At 32.4% G+C, this 20,064-nt stretch overlaps 1 protein-coding gene across 2 annotated transcripts in view; it reads right to left on the bottom strand.

Annotated features, from left to right (window-relative positions):
* FSTL5 (follistatin like 5) overlaps window positions 1–20,064 on the bottom strand; it is a 289,424-nt gene that overhangs the window by 239,104 nt on the left and 30,256 nt on the right. For both annotated transcript variants that reach the window (XM_051789812.1, XM_051789811.1), the window contains exon 3: window positions 8,637–8,670. In XM_051789812.1, the coding sequence (XP_051645772.1) occupies window positions 8,637–8,670 (34 nt within the window). The remainder of the gene's footprint in view (window positions 1–8,636; window positions 8,671–20,064) is intronic.

Here is a 20,064-nt window from a genome sequence, read left to right as displayed (position 1 = left end):
TAGCATTCTCAAGAATTCAAAATTAATGCAAAAAGTAATTCTGTTTTAGACAGCATGAGTATAGAAATTTCACCTATGTAACACAAATGTGTCAGTTTTTCTCTGCATGTGTTCTTAAAAGTTTATAGCTTATAAACAGCGCCAAAAACCTATATGCAAGTTATGTTGATAGCTATTAGTGTTACAAATATACAAGAAAAACCAGTGGCATGGTACCTGAGTTTAAAAGACACCTATTTACAAGGGATTTTTTTTTAAGAATATAAATTAAATAGAATTTATTTCTGGAATACCCAATCTTTTGCTTCTGAATGTCATGTATTCCTCCTGCACTTTACTTTTTTCTTTCAGAACAACCCTTCCTCAACTTTAAGCACTTCTTTATGAATGGTCTAATTAAACTATTGCCTATATTGGGTTTTAAGTTTACATCTAAAAAAAATTATTGTAGAACTTGTAAAGATCTCTGTGGCTTTCTAAAAGGGTCTCTATGTAATTCTTTTTAAGTGACATAAATATCCTAGCCTCCTTTTTGCTCAGTAACAAGAGCAAATATTCTCACAGTAGAATATTTTATATAAGTTTATATTGAGACAATACTCAGATCTAATGATAAAGAAAGGGTTATGCTATAGACAAATAAAAGCAAATAACAAAAGTTGCTTTCCCAAAAATACTAACATGGATTTTTTAGCTATTACATTTTATGCTTATTTACAAATAAAATGTAAGTTTCTCGTGTAACGGCATTAGGATAGTTTCTGACATATACTATTCTTTTTGAAAATCTATTCTAAAAGGAAAACTTCAAGTTGTTAAGATAAGAAGATTATTTTGCTTCCACAGTCTTTTGCACAAAACATGAATTGCACTATCATTCTCATTTGATTGTTTTTGATCATAACAATTGCCTTCTACATGACAAGTGCTGTGAAATAACCCGCTCCACTTGGCTATTATATGGCAAACTTAACTAAGGTACCTGTCGTGCTGATGCAAATCATAATTCTCTCTTCATTCTGAGAATGAAGGTTCTGCAAAGGAGTAGGGTACACAGAAGAGGTAGGTAACTTTTTAAAGCAAATAAGCTTCTCAGGGAATGACCTGTTTTACATTCAGATTTCTATTGTTAGTGTAATCAAATGAATATTCACTATATGTGAGAAACATGACACGCATAGCCTCCAGACATTGCACTAATGTATATATATGTGTATTAAAGGATCCAAACATACTTTCCCATTGCATTGCATTGCATTGCATTCTCTCTCTGAATTTAGTGAAAGTCTTCAGCGCTCAAGAGCTAATTCAAATTACTTCATAAAGCCTTCTATGGTCTGTGTGCCTCTTTTAAGATGAAAGAGGTAAACCAAAGCTAGTATTATTGAAAATATGTATTGTCTTAAGCACAAAAGAGAATCCTAATATATGAAATTAGAAATGTTTTAGCATTAGTTTTTAACTTTAAAACCTCGACATTATTAATAATAAAAAAATAGACTAACCTAAAGTCAAGTCATATTCATTAACTCTTCTCAGCCTACTCCTGAAACAATACAAGAAACTATCTAAAACATTTTCAATATAATGCTCAAGCTAAACAGTAGCTACTTTTACATGGAAGCTTTAAAAACAAATTACGTGAAAAAATCAAACTGTACTGCTGTTCAAAATTTTTGTGGGTCACACAGCATTAAAATTCAGACTACTAATACATTTACTTTTACATTTAAATAAACATTCATCTTCTGAGTTACTTCGCTAAAGCTACATAAGTCTTATTAGGAATGAATATGTATTCCAGTCAGTATTCAGCACTCCCCTCCCCTGCCAATGTTGAATGTCTTCTCTGCTGTATCTGTTCAAATTAAGTTTGCGCACTACAGAGAGAAACTTTGTGAATACTTCTGAACATATTCTGTCCAGCTATGTTCACAATATCCACTTTGAAATAGATTTAACAATTTAACAGAATGTAACCTAAGTTTTAGGAGGACATGGATGAATTTTTTAAAAATACTAGATGGGGACACCAATCTCTTATGTTACCTCTATTATTCTACTACATACAGAAATAACGATTATACCTCTTTCTGGTATAGAGATACTATTTTGCAGAAGAGTTCTTGCCTGGAATTTTGACACAGGCCATACATATGAGAACAAAAAATAAAGTCAGATGACCATTTCTCTGCCATAAAGAAAATCCAAAGAAGAAAGAAATTCTTTGTATGTATAATTCCTAAAGCTGCTAACAAGTCAAACACATCTCACATGAATTTCATCTTTTTATGAATACAACAAAACACAATTGTAGAATGTTTGCCTTTACATTTTCTCCATTATCATATACAATACATATGCATATGATGATTATATGTAATAAATATTTGTCTCTGTAGTGGTCATCAGATTATGTATGATCCCCTTACATAGTTCTAATCAGTGGCAAAAATAATGGACATGTGAATTTAAGAAAAGTTACAGACAGCTCTCGTTATTCCAATTCATCTTTTGAATATACACTGACAGCTGTGAATTTTTGTGTAATTTACAGAAACTTTTCAGACTCATTCCAACTCTTTTGGGTTTTAGTTACTATTCTTTTGTATATATACTTGCTTATAGCAAAAATGAACTTAGAAACTTTGGAGCCAACCAACATAAAGCTGGAAATAACTCCTATGCAGAAATGTGGACATAATTTGTAACATAACATTCAAGAAATTCTATAGGATGCTGTTCTTTCCCTGACACCACCATACTAAAACTGCAGACAAGTTTTCACTGGTATGGAATACATATCTGGAGTTTATGAAATATCTGCAAGGTAAATGCTGCAATTCTGTAAAATACTTGCACCAAGTGCTCCCCTTGAGCACTTCTAGTTACCTTCTTGACTAAGATGAAATACATTTGCCTCAAGACAACTGGCAGGTCAAATATAGTTGTGCCATTTACACTGTTTATCTCTATGGCATTACACTGGTAGCAAGCCTGACTAGATTACTACACAAATACTGTACTGTGTTTACAGATAGATATCAAAACTGGAACTCAGTGTCATCAAATAATGCTTTGTTGAAAAGAAATAAGATAACCTTTCACAAAGCTGTAGAGTACAACACAGACCTTGCTCTTAATGTATACTTTCTGTGTCTGGGTAATTACATTGTTATCAAAGATATTATCTGGAACTGACATCTGACATTCTGACCCACATACTTTACTTTCTCACAACAAGCTTCAGGCCTGTTCAAATATAATATTGTAAGATTAATTGTTATATTAAAAATATTTTCCCACATAAAGAGGTTTGTTTCTTTTCAATGCATTTCATAATCTGACTCTGAATTGATTGAACCCGGGGGTAAAATAAAAGGCATTTTTATAAATTTTAACCATGCTAAAGCCATTCCAAGATGAGAATAAATTAAAAAAACCCCACAATGTTCAGTTAATAACATTATATCTGTAAGTCTTCTGTAAGAGCATGGAAACAAAAAGGAAATGAGAACTGTTCAGGTGGAAAACAGAACTGTATTTCTTATGGTTTTTCATATGGCTTATGTTACTTAATTCTTAAGTGAGAAAAGAGATTTGAGTTTCAGTTGACTAGGCTCTGGAGGGGACTGGAACAGTTAAAGGGGATAGTATTTGGCACATTTAATTCAAACGAACCTCATACCAACTCTTGAAAGTTCATTCACTAAGTTGGAACATAATGACAAAGTAAAAAAACTTCAAAACAAAGACCCAGTAGGTCAGAATATTTAGTAGCTGCATTTCAATGAAAACAACATTCTTGAACAAACATTTACTAACCTGCCCGCTGTTACACATATTCTCGAAAATACTACATTTTTTTCCTGAAATGTACTGTTCTAGTACAGAAGGGTTATTACAGTGTAACAAACCAAAACATTAATCAGTTCAGTCCAGGAGGATTGCAGTTCATATTCTAACAATATGCAATTAATACATGACTGGTGAAATATGAATTTAGAATAATTTGATTGAGCAAACGTAAGGAGTCACTGGATACATTACAGAAAGTAATGAAGTATATTTTTTGCCACAGTTAATTGGTTTAACATGACAAAGGATGTTGATGTCATGTATTCTACATCAGAACATACATAGCTTTGTCTGTCATCAAAAATAATAACAGTCAGACATACTGAAGGATAGATCTGTTTGTTCACCCAATGGCATTTGAGACTATCACCAAATACAATTTCATTTTCACAAGTTATTGATTTAATTAAGGTCTTATGGTTTTGTCCCTTAAATTCTTTCAATATTGAACTATCTTAAGCTTTTCTTACTCCTTCTTGTCTTACCTTTATCACTGTATAGAAAAAGATTACACCAATCTGGAACCCCAGACAGGGCTACAAGTGTTATGAAGGTATGCTAACTTTTTAAGGAGTAAAAAGCAAGTAAGATATGCGAGTGGTGCCCATATGATTTCCCCTTTAGTTTTCGTAGCTAAAGACTATAAAAGGAACAGATGTTTGTTAATGATATCAGAAAAGTCTGGCAATATGTTCATAATCATAGAGAATTATGTTTTTGAAACTGATCTGTGAGTCAACAATGGTTTTACATTCCGATTACTAAGGTAAGCATAAAATGAGAAACATTAAGTATAATTAGAAACTCAAGATGTAATTAAAAATATGACTGTTAAAATTCTCTAATCTGTTTAGTTTTGAGTGTTAGTGGCATTTAAAGCTCAGATCAATAGTAGCTAGCAAACATTTTACCAGCATACTATACAGTTTGTATCTAAAGTGCACTTAACTAAAGTAAAAGTCTCCGAATTATTATCATTAAAATTATTTGCATGCACATTTTGAAAATGCTGTGAAAAGTGCACCTTTTCCAAATCTTTGGTGGAGCACTTTTTATATCTTTCAGTAAGTGTTCTTTACGTTACCAAAATAAATAGCTAAAATTACACAACTTGTGTTCAGTATCATATCATTCTTCAATATCAACAAAACAATCATTTTACTCTCAGCAGAAATTCAGAATTTGTTTTCTCTGACTTTGCTGGGTTTCTTTGGAAATGTGTCTTACAAACTGCTTATCTATACTGAAATCGACTTCTAAGTTCTCAAAAAATAAAACTATTGTGCTGTAATTCAAACTGTGACTGAGTTTAGGAACTGATCATCTGAAATGCTACCATTTAACTGAAATATTTTGTGGCTTGTTGTTTCCTCTGTGCTAATGTTTTTTCTGATCAAAGGAATAGTGATACATTTCAAGTTTGGCAAATAGTTGATTTGTTTCACTAGTCAACGTTCTGGTACCTCAGAAATAAAAGTTTTCTAGAATAATATTGTCAGAAAGTATTTCCACTTTAAAGTTCATAGTTCATAATGTTCTTTACTAAAAGCACATGAATGTCTCCAAAGTCAAGCATAGGCTGTGAGGAAAATTCTTCACACTGCTTAAATATAATACAATTTCTGATATTTTCAATTCATTACAAAAATATCTATTTTATCTTTCACTATAGGTTTGCAATAAAATGGATTTTTTTTGTCTGAAGGAGTTAACACTGGAAAAGAGAGGTAAGGAAGGTCAAACTGTGACTCCAAGCCAGCAAGCAAAATTCAGCGAAGTTTAGTAGGTGATTATTTGCCTTGTTATTTCTTTCATATTACAGAAGTGTTATGAAACTAATCTCATTTGTATTTTGCACTGGTGATACTCATTTTCACGCACAAAAAATTATCAGAAGTATAAGAAAGTTTGCCAGCATACACTAAAATTTTATAACGTTAACATATTATTTTACATAAAAGCAGTGTTACTTTTCTCAAACAGTATACAAAAAGATCTGTTACCTGTAAAATAAAACAAGAAAAAGAATATCACAGATCAGAGAGAGATGGGGTTACTGTCAGAATAGGGTATGTTTGAGTATTGGCTTCTCTTCTGGTGTGATTGACTTAGAGGCTGACAGCAGAAGTAACAGACGGGAAAAACAAACAGGTCAGAAAAATGGCAAGAGAAAAAACAAACACTACAGAAAAATAAGGACATCTTTACTAAAATATGAATAGTAATCAGTTTTATTTTATAGTAATAAATAAAGTTAAAATTACTGGTGTTTATAATATAGTAAAAGATACAGAATGGCCCTTGTTACTAATATCTTAATCCCACTAAAGTCAAGAAGCATTTGACTTTAATTATGCTGCAACATCCTCTTCTCTTATAAATATACAATGTAATGAAATTATTAATAAAAATTAGACACTGAAATACTGGTATAAATGGAAGTTATGAGGCGCAATAGAGACTCCAGTGTTTCACTTGACAGAGATGAGGTGTAATTTTCCTCTGAATTAAGAAGACAACACTGGTTCTGAAAGTGTCAGAGCAGTCAAGGAACCACAGAAAACATTTAGCCTTTTTACCAGATAGTGTGGCAGCAATATGCAGAGTGTAAGGAACACTGTTAGAACCTTGTCCTGAAAATCTGAGGATAATTTAGCTATCTCACAAGAACACATGCAGAGCACAAAACCTTTAGATGTTACATGTGATTCATTGCCAACACAAGAAGGTTTATGCTGAAATATTAATTTAGTCTTGTTTCATCCATATCAACCAGTATTTTAAGCAGAAAGAGTTTAAAGATCCTACATGCTGTAAGTTACAAGTGAAATAAAAATATACTTCTGAAACTTTGCAATAACATGGAAAAAGAGTATGTGAACAAAAAAAAATTAGTTTAAAGAACATGAAAAGAGAATGCCAAAAAAACCCCAGTCAGAAAAGCATCCAAAAAAAGCATTACAGAATAAAGTATATCTGAAGATATATGTTTATGTTGCAAGGCCTACTCTGTGCATGAATAGTCTTCCAGACCACCAAAATCTTCCAAGTTGAATTGCCAGCTTAGGCAGAGACATGCATATGATGCAGGATGTTTAATAAGTTGAAAATTTCCACGAGAGGTTACATATAAAATCACAACAAACTTTGTGCAGCTGTGCACCAATTTCACTGCCTGTTTGGAGACAATGGATATCTTCCTTCAAGCAGACTTTACTGCATTCCTTTGGATGTAGTTGTGGGTGATATTTTACAAGCCTTTTAAAATTGTTTCTGTGATTAGTTAACTAGACTAACGGTCAATGAATATGATAGGCACTCCCACCTAGGTCATTAGTTTATTCCTACTTTTACTTATTGCTCACATACATACCATAATGACCACCTGGCAACAGGATGGGGTGGGGTGTGGGAGAAAGTAAATAATAAAAAACAAAAAAGTGGCCCGTTTCAAGATCCTTCTTTGTAGATAAATGCTTAAAGTTTTTAATTGTGAATACTTAATTTTAGAGCAAATATCTTATTTCTGTAATCTCATCTGAGTTTTCACAGTCTTTTTTTATAATTTGTATTAAGTCATAAGACATGAAAGGTTTTTGAACAATATATCGTGGATACACTCACTACATGTAGAGATGATATAACTTTATATTGCATTACCTCAGAAAAGAAAATTATAAATCACAAACTGGCTGAAATTGAAGAGGATTTTTTGGTTCAGTTATTTTTCCATGCAAACTCTTCAAGTGAAGGACTATAGGTTCTTCAGATGATGTAAATTATCGTATCATCATGAACAATGTAATTGTCCTGACACAACTCCAATCAACCATCAGCTTTAGTTTGTCTTTAGATGCTTGTGTCTAGCCTTAGCATGAGGGGAAAACAGGCCAATTGAGATAAATGGGTACTGCAGTACATAAATAACTGAATAAAGAACAGCTAACTCATGTGATATGATGACACATTGCTTCCTAAGGCAATACAAAACATATAGGTTAGTTTGTCACTTAATTCCCTCCTCTCTTTGTAACATAGAACTGGTGTTCTTTCTCCTACCTTCCCTCTGTTTTCTCTTTTAAAGTATCTCATATCCTACCTCTATGAAGAAGTAAAATATCAAGAGAACAATCTTTGCCACTATTGGCAATTTTGTCTTTCATTGGTTGCTTAGCAAATTTTTAACTGAGAGATTTCAATGTTCTGTCTCTTAAAACACTTTATATTAGAAAAAGAAGCATGAAGTCCTAATTTTCTTGATACAAGGCTGTTTCTTTAACCCAGATATTCTATTTCACATAGTGCTTAGTCACTGGCACTAAGTAAGGTACAGTGAAAATATTTTGTAGGCAAAAAACACCCACAATAGTCATGTTGCAAGGCAATCTATTAAGGAAATTATTAATTTATGCATAAACTGGAATCACATCCAGTTACAGATTTACTGAATGGAAAGGAAGGCAATAAATTGATGGCACTGATGTTTTATTGAAGTATAATAAGCATCCATAGTCAGGGACAAACTTTGTGAGAAATTAAGTGTGCAGCCTATCCCATCCAGACTACAACAGTCAGCCTTGTTCATCTCAGAGTTCCAAAAACAGTAGCTAATACAGATACTGTCTACATTTCAACCTCTTTCCTGGATATATTTTTTTTTCATTTCAAATACCAAAATACTCAGCAAACAAACCATCTGGATATTTCTTACCAGTAATGAATGTTAGATTTGTGATAATTATAAGAATGTGCACATTTTTTAAATAATTGTCACTTACCTTTATTTCTTGAGCTTTCCTGATTCCTTTCCTGCTGCAATTAAAAGTAGAAAAATATATTATTTGCAGAATCAGTTATCACAAAAATCATAAAATCATAGACATACAGATCCAAATATGACAATCTACTTCATCCTCCTTCCTACTCCAAGGTAAAATCAGCACACTGTTTTTAAACTCCTCTACTGTTTTTCACATTTTCTTTTTCACAATGACTTTGATTAAGTGCTGGAACACATTATCCAAAAAGAGGGCACTCAGTCTCTGTCACTTTATCCTGGGAGATGCTCATAGTTCAACTGCACAAGTCCCTGTAAAATGATGTAATTTTGAAGAATGAGAATTTACTCAAGGCAATAATCTGTCCTCAAAATTTCAGATCTTGATTTTACACAACATTTGCTCAAAATTGTGCTCTTTGTTTTGGGTACTGCAATTTTTCAAATATTTGCTGCTTTACAAGTTTATGCCAGTAAAAATAGCATTAGGAATAGGCTAAATGCAAAACCCTTCTAGATTTACTTTGTATTATAAGATAGATTTTTCTTTTATAATTTTAACAAAAAGAGGAAACTAAATAACTTTTTTTCTTTTGTTGCAATTTCTAAGAGTTACTTTTAACATGCTATAACCTATTGATAACAGAGTGTACTGATTACCTTTCGTTACTAATTGTAGTGGTTTATTTTATCTATATACACCAAGAATTTGTTATTCCTGTGCTCATAACAGGTTCATTTAGTCTTAAATGCATCCAGACATATAAATCTACAGAAAGGAGATAATACTTCTATACCAATACATGTCTTTTAATAGTATATCTTTTGATGGGGTTTTGCTCAGTTACTGTTTAAATAATATCAGAATATGACCTATCTTTGTCTGAGTAACACAGAAAAATATCACAAACTAATTCTGTGCAGTCACATAGCTGTTTAAACTCTACCAAGAAAATTTGAAATTGATCTGAAGAATAAAGATGTAATCAATAATGTAAAAGTATTTTCTAATTTACAGGGACATAGAAATGTTTAGGTACCATTAACTTAAGTAATGGGGCCATCTAATATACAACTGAAATGTATTTTTTCAACTTTTCACATTTTGTGAAATAATATGGGTAGTGATGCAATATCTATATTGTTCCCTGAAACTCAGTCTTACAAATCTAAGTCAATTAATCTTTTCTTATCTTTTTTAAACAAATAAGTATGCCAAAACCTGTATCTATCTGGAAAGTATGTTTTCAAATTTCTCAAGGTCAGGAAGTGAAACAAACTTTAATAGGCCAGTGTAAATGCAGAGGAATCTCATTCATAATAAGCAGTTTGTACTGAGTAAAATACCAACCAGCCAACCACCAGGATTTAGAGTCAAAATGTAGCCAAGTTATGTTAGCATTCAGATATTGCAATTTATATGCTCCACGGACACTGCTGAGTTCCACAAAACTCACTAGTTTGTCCCTTTATTTTGAAATCAGAGGAATGGAATTTTTTTCTAACAAAGCTGTAAAGCCTATAATGTCTACTGCTAATTCTACAATAAATAGATCCTGAAGACTTAATTCAAGAACTGATTACTAGATCAGAGAACCTTGTAGGAAAGCAATATTAAAAATCAAATATTAATATCAAAGGAGAAGAGAAACACTAAAAAAGATGAGAATTAATTTTTAGGGAGAACAGAGTACAGCAAGCTTGGCAAAGCTTAGAGAAGAAAGAAAATCACTCAGATGAAATTTTAAAATTAAAAAAAAGTGTTTGGTTTTTTTTAATGGAATGTGTGAAGATTTCAAGGAAAGGAGGCATTAGCTGAAAATATCTTTTCAGACCTTATTTTTTCTAATATCTTTATTTTCTTAAATTTCAGCTGAAGATTTTTGCTTAAGTTTTCGTCGCTTAGTTTTCTCAAAAGACTCAAATTTTAATTTTGAGCTGCCATTAAAACTACTAAGAAAAAACTCTGTTAGCATATCACACTTCAGCCTTCGTGTGATATTTCTTGGGACAGCAACATGCTTGGTAGCAGCATCCAGATGGAAAAAAAACATTCATAAGCCCCAAGTTATTTCAAAATTAACCTGTGATTAGACTGGGTGTAGCATCTCTCAACTCAGAAATTAAGTTTCTGCCTAGAGAAACCCTGCTGTATTAGACTTCTCAATAGAAAACTCAAGAGTTAAAAATTGCAGAAAAATTTGTAATGAAAGTACATTAAATAAAAATTCTTCCTCGTTATTGAAAGATAAAGTATGTGAATTAATTTCTGTAGAAAACTACTAAGAAATAATGAATTATGGTAGTGAGTAAATGTTATAAGCAGCTATAACTTAGGAAAATTAAGTTCAAATTCTCAGGGAAATAGGAATTGCTCATCCTGATGGGAAACACACAAAAAAATAAACAAACCTCTCAGAGTCCTGGAATGTCAGAATGGTAAACAAAAAATTGTTTATCATGACATTTATTTCCACCTACATTTGTTCAGCATGCTAGGGTTTTGACACTAGCATGCTGAAAATAAAAAAAATCTACCCATATACAACTAGAAAGTATGTAAATATACAAACATCACTGTATGAAGTAAAACATACTAATTCTGTATAAAAAACTGGTGTGGAGGCCTTTATAGACCCACTTTTACACATATTTCTGTAATTTTTCTCCTGTATTGCACTACGATATATAAACAAAATATTTTCACCTAATGTGTTAACAATCAAAGAAATTATATATACATATTTACTATCTAAATAAAATTGAAATGATTACATGAAATACAATACTATATTGTTACCTATTGCTAGAAATCATGTGTAAATAGAACAAATCATCTTGCAACCCAGGATAGTTTTATCAGCTTCAATATAGCAAAATAGTTTTGAATTTAAGTCTCCAACCAAATTAATCAGACAAGTTGTATGGCATTGCATGGTTTTATGTTGCACTATATCGTATCAGCCTGATGAAATGTATCTATGCAGAACAAATGAGAACTCTAAAGAAGCTTTCTTATATGTCCAACAGACTAAATTTAAAGTAAATTTATCAAAGCACAGTGGATGAAAAGGCAGAAAATGTCAAATTTTCTGAATTTTCTGTTGTGTCTGTGAACTAAGAAAAGATCATGGGTGGTTGACCACACAAATTGCTATTGTTACAAATCATAAGTTATAAATTATTTGGAATATATATCAAACAAGGCTCTGCATAGAAATTGATTTATATATTCACAAATGCTTTTCTGAGGTATAAATGCTCCTTTTCTGATCCTATTTTCTTTTTTTTGTCTGAATACACAAGTACTATTAGAACATCCTAGCATTTGGACATCATCATTGTTCAGAAATTATGTGTTTACTAAATAAGGTTGGTATAGTATCAAGTCTTATTTAGGACTTCATATCAGCAATAAGAGATGTAGAGAATGATGGCCAAGGGGACTCTTAATGTACAGTGATTCCCAAGAAAGTACAAAGCTACTTATAAGAAAGACCAGAGATGATATGTAGACGTCATTAAAGGACTAACAAAATACTCTAGCCATGCTAGAAACAGTAAAGCTCATTTCTTAGGCCCATTTTAAATATGTATCATGTGCATTATATTTATTTTTCTCATTTTGAAAGAAAAGATAGTATTTATAAACCAATGGATGTTGCACATAGAAGTATATTCACTTCCACTTAATTCTGTGTTTTTTAAATACAAACTACATAATTGTATTGTATCTAAAACTCACTTGTCTCTCTATCTGAATCATCTGCTGAGGATTTGGGTATGTGTCTGCCAGAGTGGGCTACTTCTAAAGAAGAACCTTATTTATTCTTCACAAAACTCAGGGAAAGTCTCCTTTTCCATACTGGTTCTGTTTAAAAAGTAGATGCTGAACTAATGGAATTCTTGAAATAAACAAAGTACTAATTATTGTAAAACATATGGTAGATTGTCCTTGATATGTGACAAAAATTTAAATAATTTAATAAACATAAATCACTAATTACAGGAGCTCTGTTGAAAAAAAGGGTGCAAAGTTATTTGCTTAAAGTTTATAATGAAAAATTATCATTAGTCATATCATAAAATGCAGTGAAAATGCAGAAAATTAGTTTTCAGTTCATTACCTTTAATGCAAATTCTGCAGTAGGGGTGCTTTGTTACTCTCTAGTAACTAAAAATAATAATAATGAGAAAATTAAATAAATTGCTATTAAAGAAAATATTTAATTGAGAGAGATATCAAGATAGTTATTTCTATCATGTTAAACCATACAGAAGCTATAGTAGTTGAAGAATAATATATTCGCTTATATTAACACAACTTTAATTACAAGAAGTCTGAATTGCACTTGTAGGGAAACTTTTTATTCATGGGTGAAATAGCAGCATGGTCACAGCCACAGAGTACAAGTGCACATACGGCACAAGGCAGTCTGGTAAACTGTTCCCAGAACCAACTTGATCAATGCCATTAGACTGAACATTTGTCTTCAAAGAAATTTCGCAGAATCAGACTTCATCAGATTCTTAGCAACTGCAATACAACTGCAATTTAAACTAAAATTGTATGCAAAGTAGAAGCGATGACATTTACATTTGTAAAGATATTCTGTTAAGCAGCAGTAGGCAAGGCCTTGCTTACTACGGTAGGGAAAAAAGAATGTGCAAAAAGTGAACCATTTTTCTGTTGCTCTTGTCAGAACACTATTTACTGCAGAGAGCTTTTTAGTTTAATGTTTGTGGTAGGATTCTTGAACTGGTATTTTGCATACACAGACCAGTCTTCTTAGAGATTGCCACCATTTACAGCAACAAATTCTGAGAAAATAATATGCTACAGGTTGGTCTTGTATTGATTAAGGCATCATATGAATATAAGACTGTGTGAGGGAAACAAGATGTAGAGTTAGGTTGCTAGTCAAACATAAGAAAATATATAAAGCTGTTGAAGTTTTCAGAATTAATGACTTTCCCTGGAGTAGACATTACTAGATATTATAGTCTTAGAATTAGCCTTACAGGCCTCTGGAGAAAATGTGATGAAGTCTTGAATTCATGAACCCATGTGAAAAGAACCCAACAGTATTTGGGAAGCCTAGATTTATGAGATTTGCATCACTAAAACCAAAACCAAACCAAAAAAAGCCCAACCCCTGGGGGCAGGGGGTAGCTAAAAAATGTGCTGATTTGATTCTTGTTTTGCTGATTTAGATCCTTGAGGAACACAAAGAACAATAATAGCAGATCCAGGATGGTGCATATGAAGCAGTTGTTCCTCTTTGCATGCAGCAGATTACAAGTCCTTAAAAGCAAAGTGGAAGCAGAGAAGAAACAAAGATACAAAAAATTTAAAAATAATCTTGTCTATGCCCACATACTTTGAAGGAAAACTCCCTCTAGACCAGGCTTCAAAACAGTGTGTGCTTTCTATGTATGGAAAGTGGACAGAAAAAGTTCTACACTAAGGGTAACCCGCAGGTTTTTTTAGTCAGGCCTGTCTGACATAAAAGCAAATAACCTAGATTGTGCAAGGGCACGTATTAGTCTTAAAGGCAGCCTTGGACCATGTAAAGCAGAGCAGACAAAACCTTTGTCCACAAGGTGAAACAATTGTTCTGAGCTAAAGCTACAGTCTAAATCCCAGTGTTCTTTAGTACCTACTGAATCCAAGTAGCTTCCTGCTAACGACACATTAACATTGTTTACACCAAATGTATACGCCATGTGTTGTGTTCTACAAAATAACACTTCCTTTTCAAAATAGGCAGAGAGAGACACATTAATGCGTTTTCAAAGCAGCAATTCCTTCTGGTAGGATTGTTCATGATTCATATGGACACATTTCCTAAAATTGTTGCCTAGTGTAAAAAGACCTGTGTGAAGCATGCTGCAGGTAGCTCCCAAGAGAAATAACCACCCTAGGGTCAGGCCTAATAACTATTGTAGTTGAAAAGAAGCTGAGAAGTACTTTGGTGTTTTATCTTATCTTTAAATTCAAGAATTCTGATTTCACTAAATAAATTCTTTAAATAGGACTGTAAAGTTTTCTATTTTTTTTTATTATTATTATTTTTTCCAATGTAAGACCTTGTCCAAGAGGAACTGTAACAATTCTACAGGCTCGATAAAACAGTAGTGAAAGGCTAAATACAGTCTTTCCTTAATTTTATTAAAGTAGAGAAAGGCCTGTTTCCCAAATTTTGCCATTTTTCCACAATGGAAAAAAAAAAAAAACTAATAAAATCTTCATGCTGACTTTAAGGATGAATTCTTCCATTGGCTGTTACCCATTATGGTAACATTAGGACTTCATTAGGACAACTGTCCTAGAAAAAATGGCCTGAGTTGAATAGGAAAAAAAAAATCAATAGAACTGAAGCTTATTCTGGGTAAATTTCTTTAGGCAGCTCACTCTTATGGAAATACAGTGTAACTATAGCTTCTTTAATATGATGTCTTCGTATTTGTTCGTTGATAACAGACCAAATACATTTATAAGCAGTTTCATAGCACATGACAGAAAAGTTCTACCAATTTTATACTGCTGTGAGGTGTTGCTGGTTTTATAACACTTTAATCATTAAAATGTTTAGTGCATGGCTTGAGCGGTGGAAGAAGTGTATATTTTGCATTAAAACATGTACCACTATGACCAAAACAGTTCATATACTGAAGCGTATAAGCCAATTTATGTAGTCAAATCCAGGTTACAGCTCTTCTTAGCTAAATTGGAGGAGCTATGAGTGCTACGTAAATAATGACTTTACAGAAGTAATTACCACTATTTGTGCATAGTTTGCATTAAACTTTAAATGCTCATACATTTAGTGTAGAATTACTTTCCCATACATAGACTGCAAAAGGTGTACTTTCTTCCTGCCTACCAAGTAAGACATGCAATAACACAGGGCAGTTGATGAGGTACTGTAGATGAATATACTTATTTCATATAGCTCATAAGGTACTCCTATTCAGCACATATATTCATTTTGAAATTATCTGAGAACACTCCACATTTGAGTAGGCAAAGAAGGGGGAAAGAGAGCTCCAAGAGGCAATGTTTTAGCATACTGAATTATCACTGGAGATTCTAAGAGATAGTATTTAATGGGTATTCTATTATCTTCCCCCTTATGTGAGCTCCTAAAACTCCAAGTACCCTCACAATTACTGAAAAGTGGTATATTTCCTAACAATATAGTGCTATTTTTTTTTTCGAGAAAAAGAACCCTCCCAGTACAGATGGATCTTAGCTGCACAATTCCCACTGACATTAATGGAAGTAATCTGCCTAAAACCCTTATTCGTTTTTCTTTTTAAATTTCAGAGATGGTTTTAAAGTGTAATTTTCCAAAACCCACACAATGTGCTTTGCATTTTATTATTCAGTCTGTCTGAAGCTCATTCAAATCTTACTTTTCCTCATTGCAAATTTTTGTCCAGATAGAAGAAAATCTGTGGAAGAATGACGGTTAGAGAATATAGGAATGAAAGTATAAATATCAATTACCTTCTTACAATCCAGGAATGCAAGTAATATTTAGTCTGCATTAAGACGTAATTATGGGTAAAATTGTAATCTGTCTACCAGTATTGATTAAAACCAATATATTGAGACATCTCTAGGAATAATAGTTTGTTTCTACCATTCATTTTATAAAGATGAAGATAAGGAAAGATGCAGAGCAAAATAGAAGTTCATTATATGAATATTAATTGATTGCACCTGCCCTTTTGTAAAGCGCTAAACTCCATATTGGAGGAATACATTCATATAAACCAGAGATTTGATGAAAGCTTATATAATATTACCCACTGTGTGACATTTAGGAAACTAGAAACTAAAATTAAGATCATATTTTTTCTGCCGAATCTTTGAAATTTCAAGATTAATTTGGTATTTGATAGTTGTATTTCAACTGATTTTTCAAAATGAATTATGAAGTACAGCTCTATACACTACGGATATACTTACAATTGGTTACAGTTTCCCTGCTGTGAACTAGGTAATGTACTGTAAAGCTTTTAGTTATATTCTCTCAGTATTCATGTTGAAAAGAAGTAGTTTTAAAAAAAACTGTGCAGAGAGCTGAAATAACAATTCAGTAAATATCTGAAGTTCTAATCTAATGGATAATAATGTATTTTTCAATTTTAGTTCCTTCTTCATATATATATATGAAGACATCTATCTTTCTTCCATACCTTAGACTGATACTAGTAGGCACAAATAAAATAGGGTTTGTTATGAATCATGAATTACAAATTATGTCTTGTAAATATTTCCTTGTACCAAAACAATGACTTGCATTGTATTTTTTGTATTCCATCTAATTGTGGAGTATATATCAGGAAGCTGACACTGGAAAAACAAGAAATGATAAACTCTGTTCTTTGCTAATTGCTAATAATAAACCACCAAAATAAATTATTACAAAATATTAAGGTATAGAAAATATTTGAAGATATAGTAATGTCTTTGAAAGGAATGCTTTACTCATGCCCCACTTAGGGGAGGAATGAAGGTATAAAAAATAAATGTATAACCTTTATATGGAAAGTCAGACTGGTCAATGTAATGGTTTCTCAGACCTTTAAAAAAAACCCAAAAAAAATATCAGCTGCAAAGGGAATAATAGTCTTTCACAACTTTTAGGATCAGCTTACAGTAGTTACTAATAATTTCAGAATCATTACATCAAATGATGTAACACCAAATAGTGTTAGATATACCAACAAGTTGAATAAATTCTGTTAAGATAATGTAATATTAATGTTTTATTACTTGCACTGATGTATGCAAATAATCCTCAGGTAAGAGTAATAGAAAGTAATGGCATTTTCATGAAACACTAGCGAATTGAAAATTGTGCTGATGCCTCAAGAAAATTTCTCCCTAGAAAATACACTTGAATTATAGGCTGTTTATTTCAGGTTACATAGCCAGAGTTGTAAGCAATAAATTAAACAAATGACTAATAATTTTTCTTTGGTTTGTTTTCATTGGAAGAAGTGGTATAGTATAAGCTTGTTAGATTTTCTTACTTCAAATAAGTATTTTGTTACATTCATTGAGCCAGGGAATTCAATTGCATAAGGTTATATGATAGAATTAACAATGAACATTAAGCAGATGCTATTAACATTATGCAATATTGAAGAAATATTTTTTGTTATTATACTTCATTTGTACAAACATACTGTTTATACATTATGTGTTCTTTTATATGAATAGTATAAATGCAGTTTTGCAGTTAACAAAGTACCTTAAATGAAAACTTCAAAATAACAAAAAACTAAAAAGGTATGTCAAGCGAAACAAAAATCTCTTACTCATCTCTTGAATTTCATGAGACCCCACCTGGAGTAATGTGTTTAGCTCTGGAATCCCCAGCATAAGAAGTACATGGACCTGCTCAGGGGAGTTCAAGAGAGGGTCACAAAGATTCTCAGATGACTGAAGCACCTCTCCTACGAAGACAAGCTGAGAGATTTGGAGTTCTTCAGCTTTGAGAAGACAAAGCTCTGAGGAGGCCTTACAGTGGCCTTCAATACTTAAAGGCCTGTAATAAAGCCAGAGGAACTTTTCACAAGGACATATAGTGTCCCAGGACAAGGAGGAGTGGCTTCAAATGGAAAGAGAGTAGGTTTAGTTTAGACGTTAGGAAGAAATTCTTCACTATGAGGGTGGTGAGGCACTGGAACAGGTTGCCCAGAAAGTTGTGGATGCTCCATCCCTGGAATTGTTCAAGGCCAGGTTTGATGAGTCTTTGAGCAACCTGATCTAGTGAAAAGTGTCCCTGTACACATCCCTACAGGAGGGTAGGAACTAGATGATCTTTAAGATACCTTCTGGCCCAAACCTTTCTCTGAGCATTTCTAATGAGGTCAAAGCTATATTTTTGTATTAGTAAAGTTTGGGAAATATTTCTCTTGACTTTTATGTTTCAGGCATTAATTTTTCATATTCTTAAAAGCATTTAAATATAGTTGTATCAATGCATAATAATTTTTAAAAAGGTATAATTAAGACATCTTTTAATTAGGCTGTCATTAAACTCTCCATTTTCTTTGTGTAGGCCTAAGTATAGCTACCAAAACCTTTAATGTTTTCAATGGACATCTTAATGTTTAGCCCCATTATTTGAAAGGTGGCTGGGGGGTTTTTTTGTTGTTGTTTCTGATGCTGCTGTTTGGGGTTTTTTCATATGGAAAATAAATCAAGCTGAAAGACATCCCACTCCCTTAGCTCTTGGTTGAAGGGATTTGAGCATAATGATGGATGTATGTTCTTGTCCGGTATGATTTACCATGGAATAAGTTATCAGAAACAAATACAATGCCCTGAGCTGAACTATCTATATGATCCCATCGACAAATATAAAAGAGGAAGCGTAAAAATAAGATGTCATGACAACTACTGTAATCTAGCAGTCACCCTACCCAGAACTGGAGACATTTTAAGGTAAGTATAGAATACTTCAGTAAGTCCACAAGGTAAGAGGACAGAAGTCTATGAGACTTTCTCACTGATATTTTGCTTTATAAACAATGGAGATAAAGTTAGAATTTTCCAGTTACAAAACTCTCAAAAGAAAAGGTTGCTGAAGAAAGATAAACCAAATATACCTAAACCTAATATATACACAAACACAGATCAATGTTTTTTACCATGGTTCCTTGCAAAGCTTTCAAATGAAAAAATTTAAACTTATCAGGAAAATAAATGCCAAAGAAATAGTTTAAATATTGTGCTAGCAAATACTTGATACTGAAAAAGAAAAAAATGCATGGTTCACACAAAGTATAGATGAATTGTTTAACTTGACGTCTTGGTAATACAAAATCGGAAGAGTGGATATTGTAAAAGCAAAGAAAAAAGGTATAGTATAATGTCATCAAATATGGTTTTATCTAAAAAACACCAGATTTGTGCTCCCACTGCACATTACACTCTTAGTAAAATTATCACAACTACTGAAAACACAATAGAACAAAGTAAGCAATGAAGAAGAAAGAGTTAAAATGAGTGAGATATTTTCCTAATGCTAAAAAGATAATTTCTTCTGAACTTGTTTTTCTACCACACAAAGTATTAAGGGTGTTTCAAAATATAGATATTGAAAAGAGATATGGATGTAAGACCTAATATTTAGCCAATCTAACTGGGGCCAATTTAGAAGGAGTCTAATAGTGCACAAATATTATGCTTTGATTTTATACTAAAGCCCAACATAACAAACAGTTGTCTTACAAAACATTATTGCTGTATACAAATGTTGCATTTCCTTAGTTGGGAATACATTACTGTATAGATGCACGGTATACTAATGTTTAAAACAGTAGTGGGTTGACCCTGGCTGGATGCCAGGCACCCACCAAAGCTGCTCTAACACTCCCCTCCACAAGTGGAGAGGGGAGAGAAT

This window comes from Manacus candei, unplaced genomic scaffold (assembly GCF_025592945.1).
Source record: "Manacus candei isolate 608988 ecotype Guabito, Panama unplaced genomic scaffold, ASM2559294v1 h1tg000028l, whole genome shotgun sequence".
NCBI lineage: Eukaryota > Metazoa > Chordata > Aves > Passeriformes > Pipridae > Manacus > Manacus candei.
This window is presented reverse-complemented; position numbering and strand designations above follow the sequence as displayed.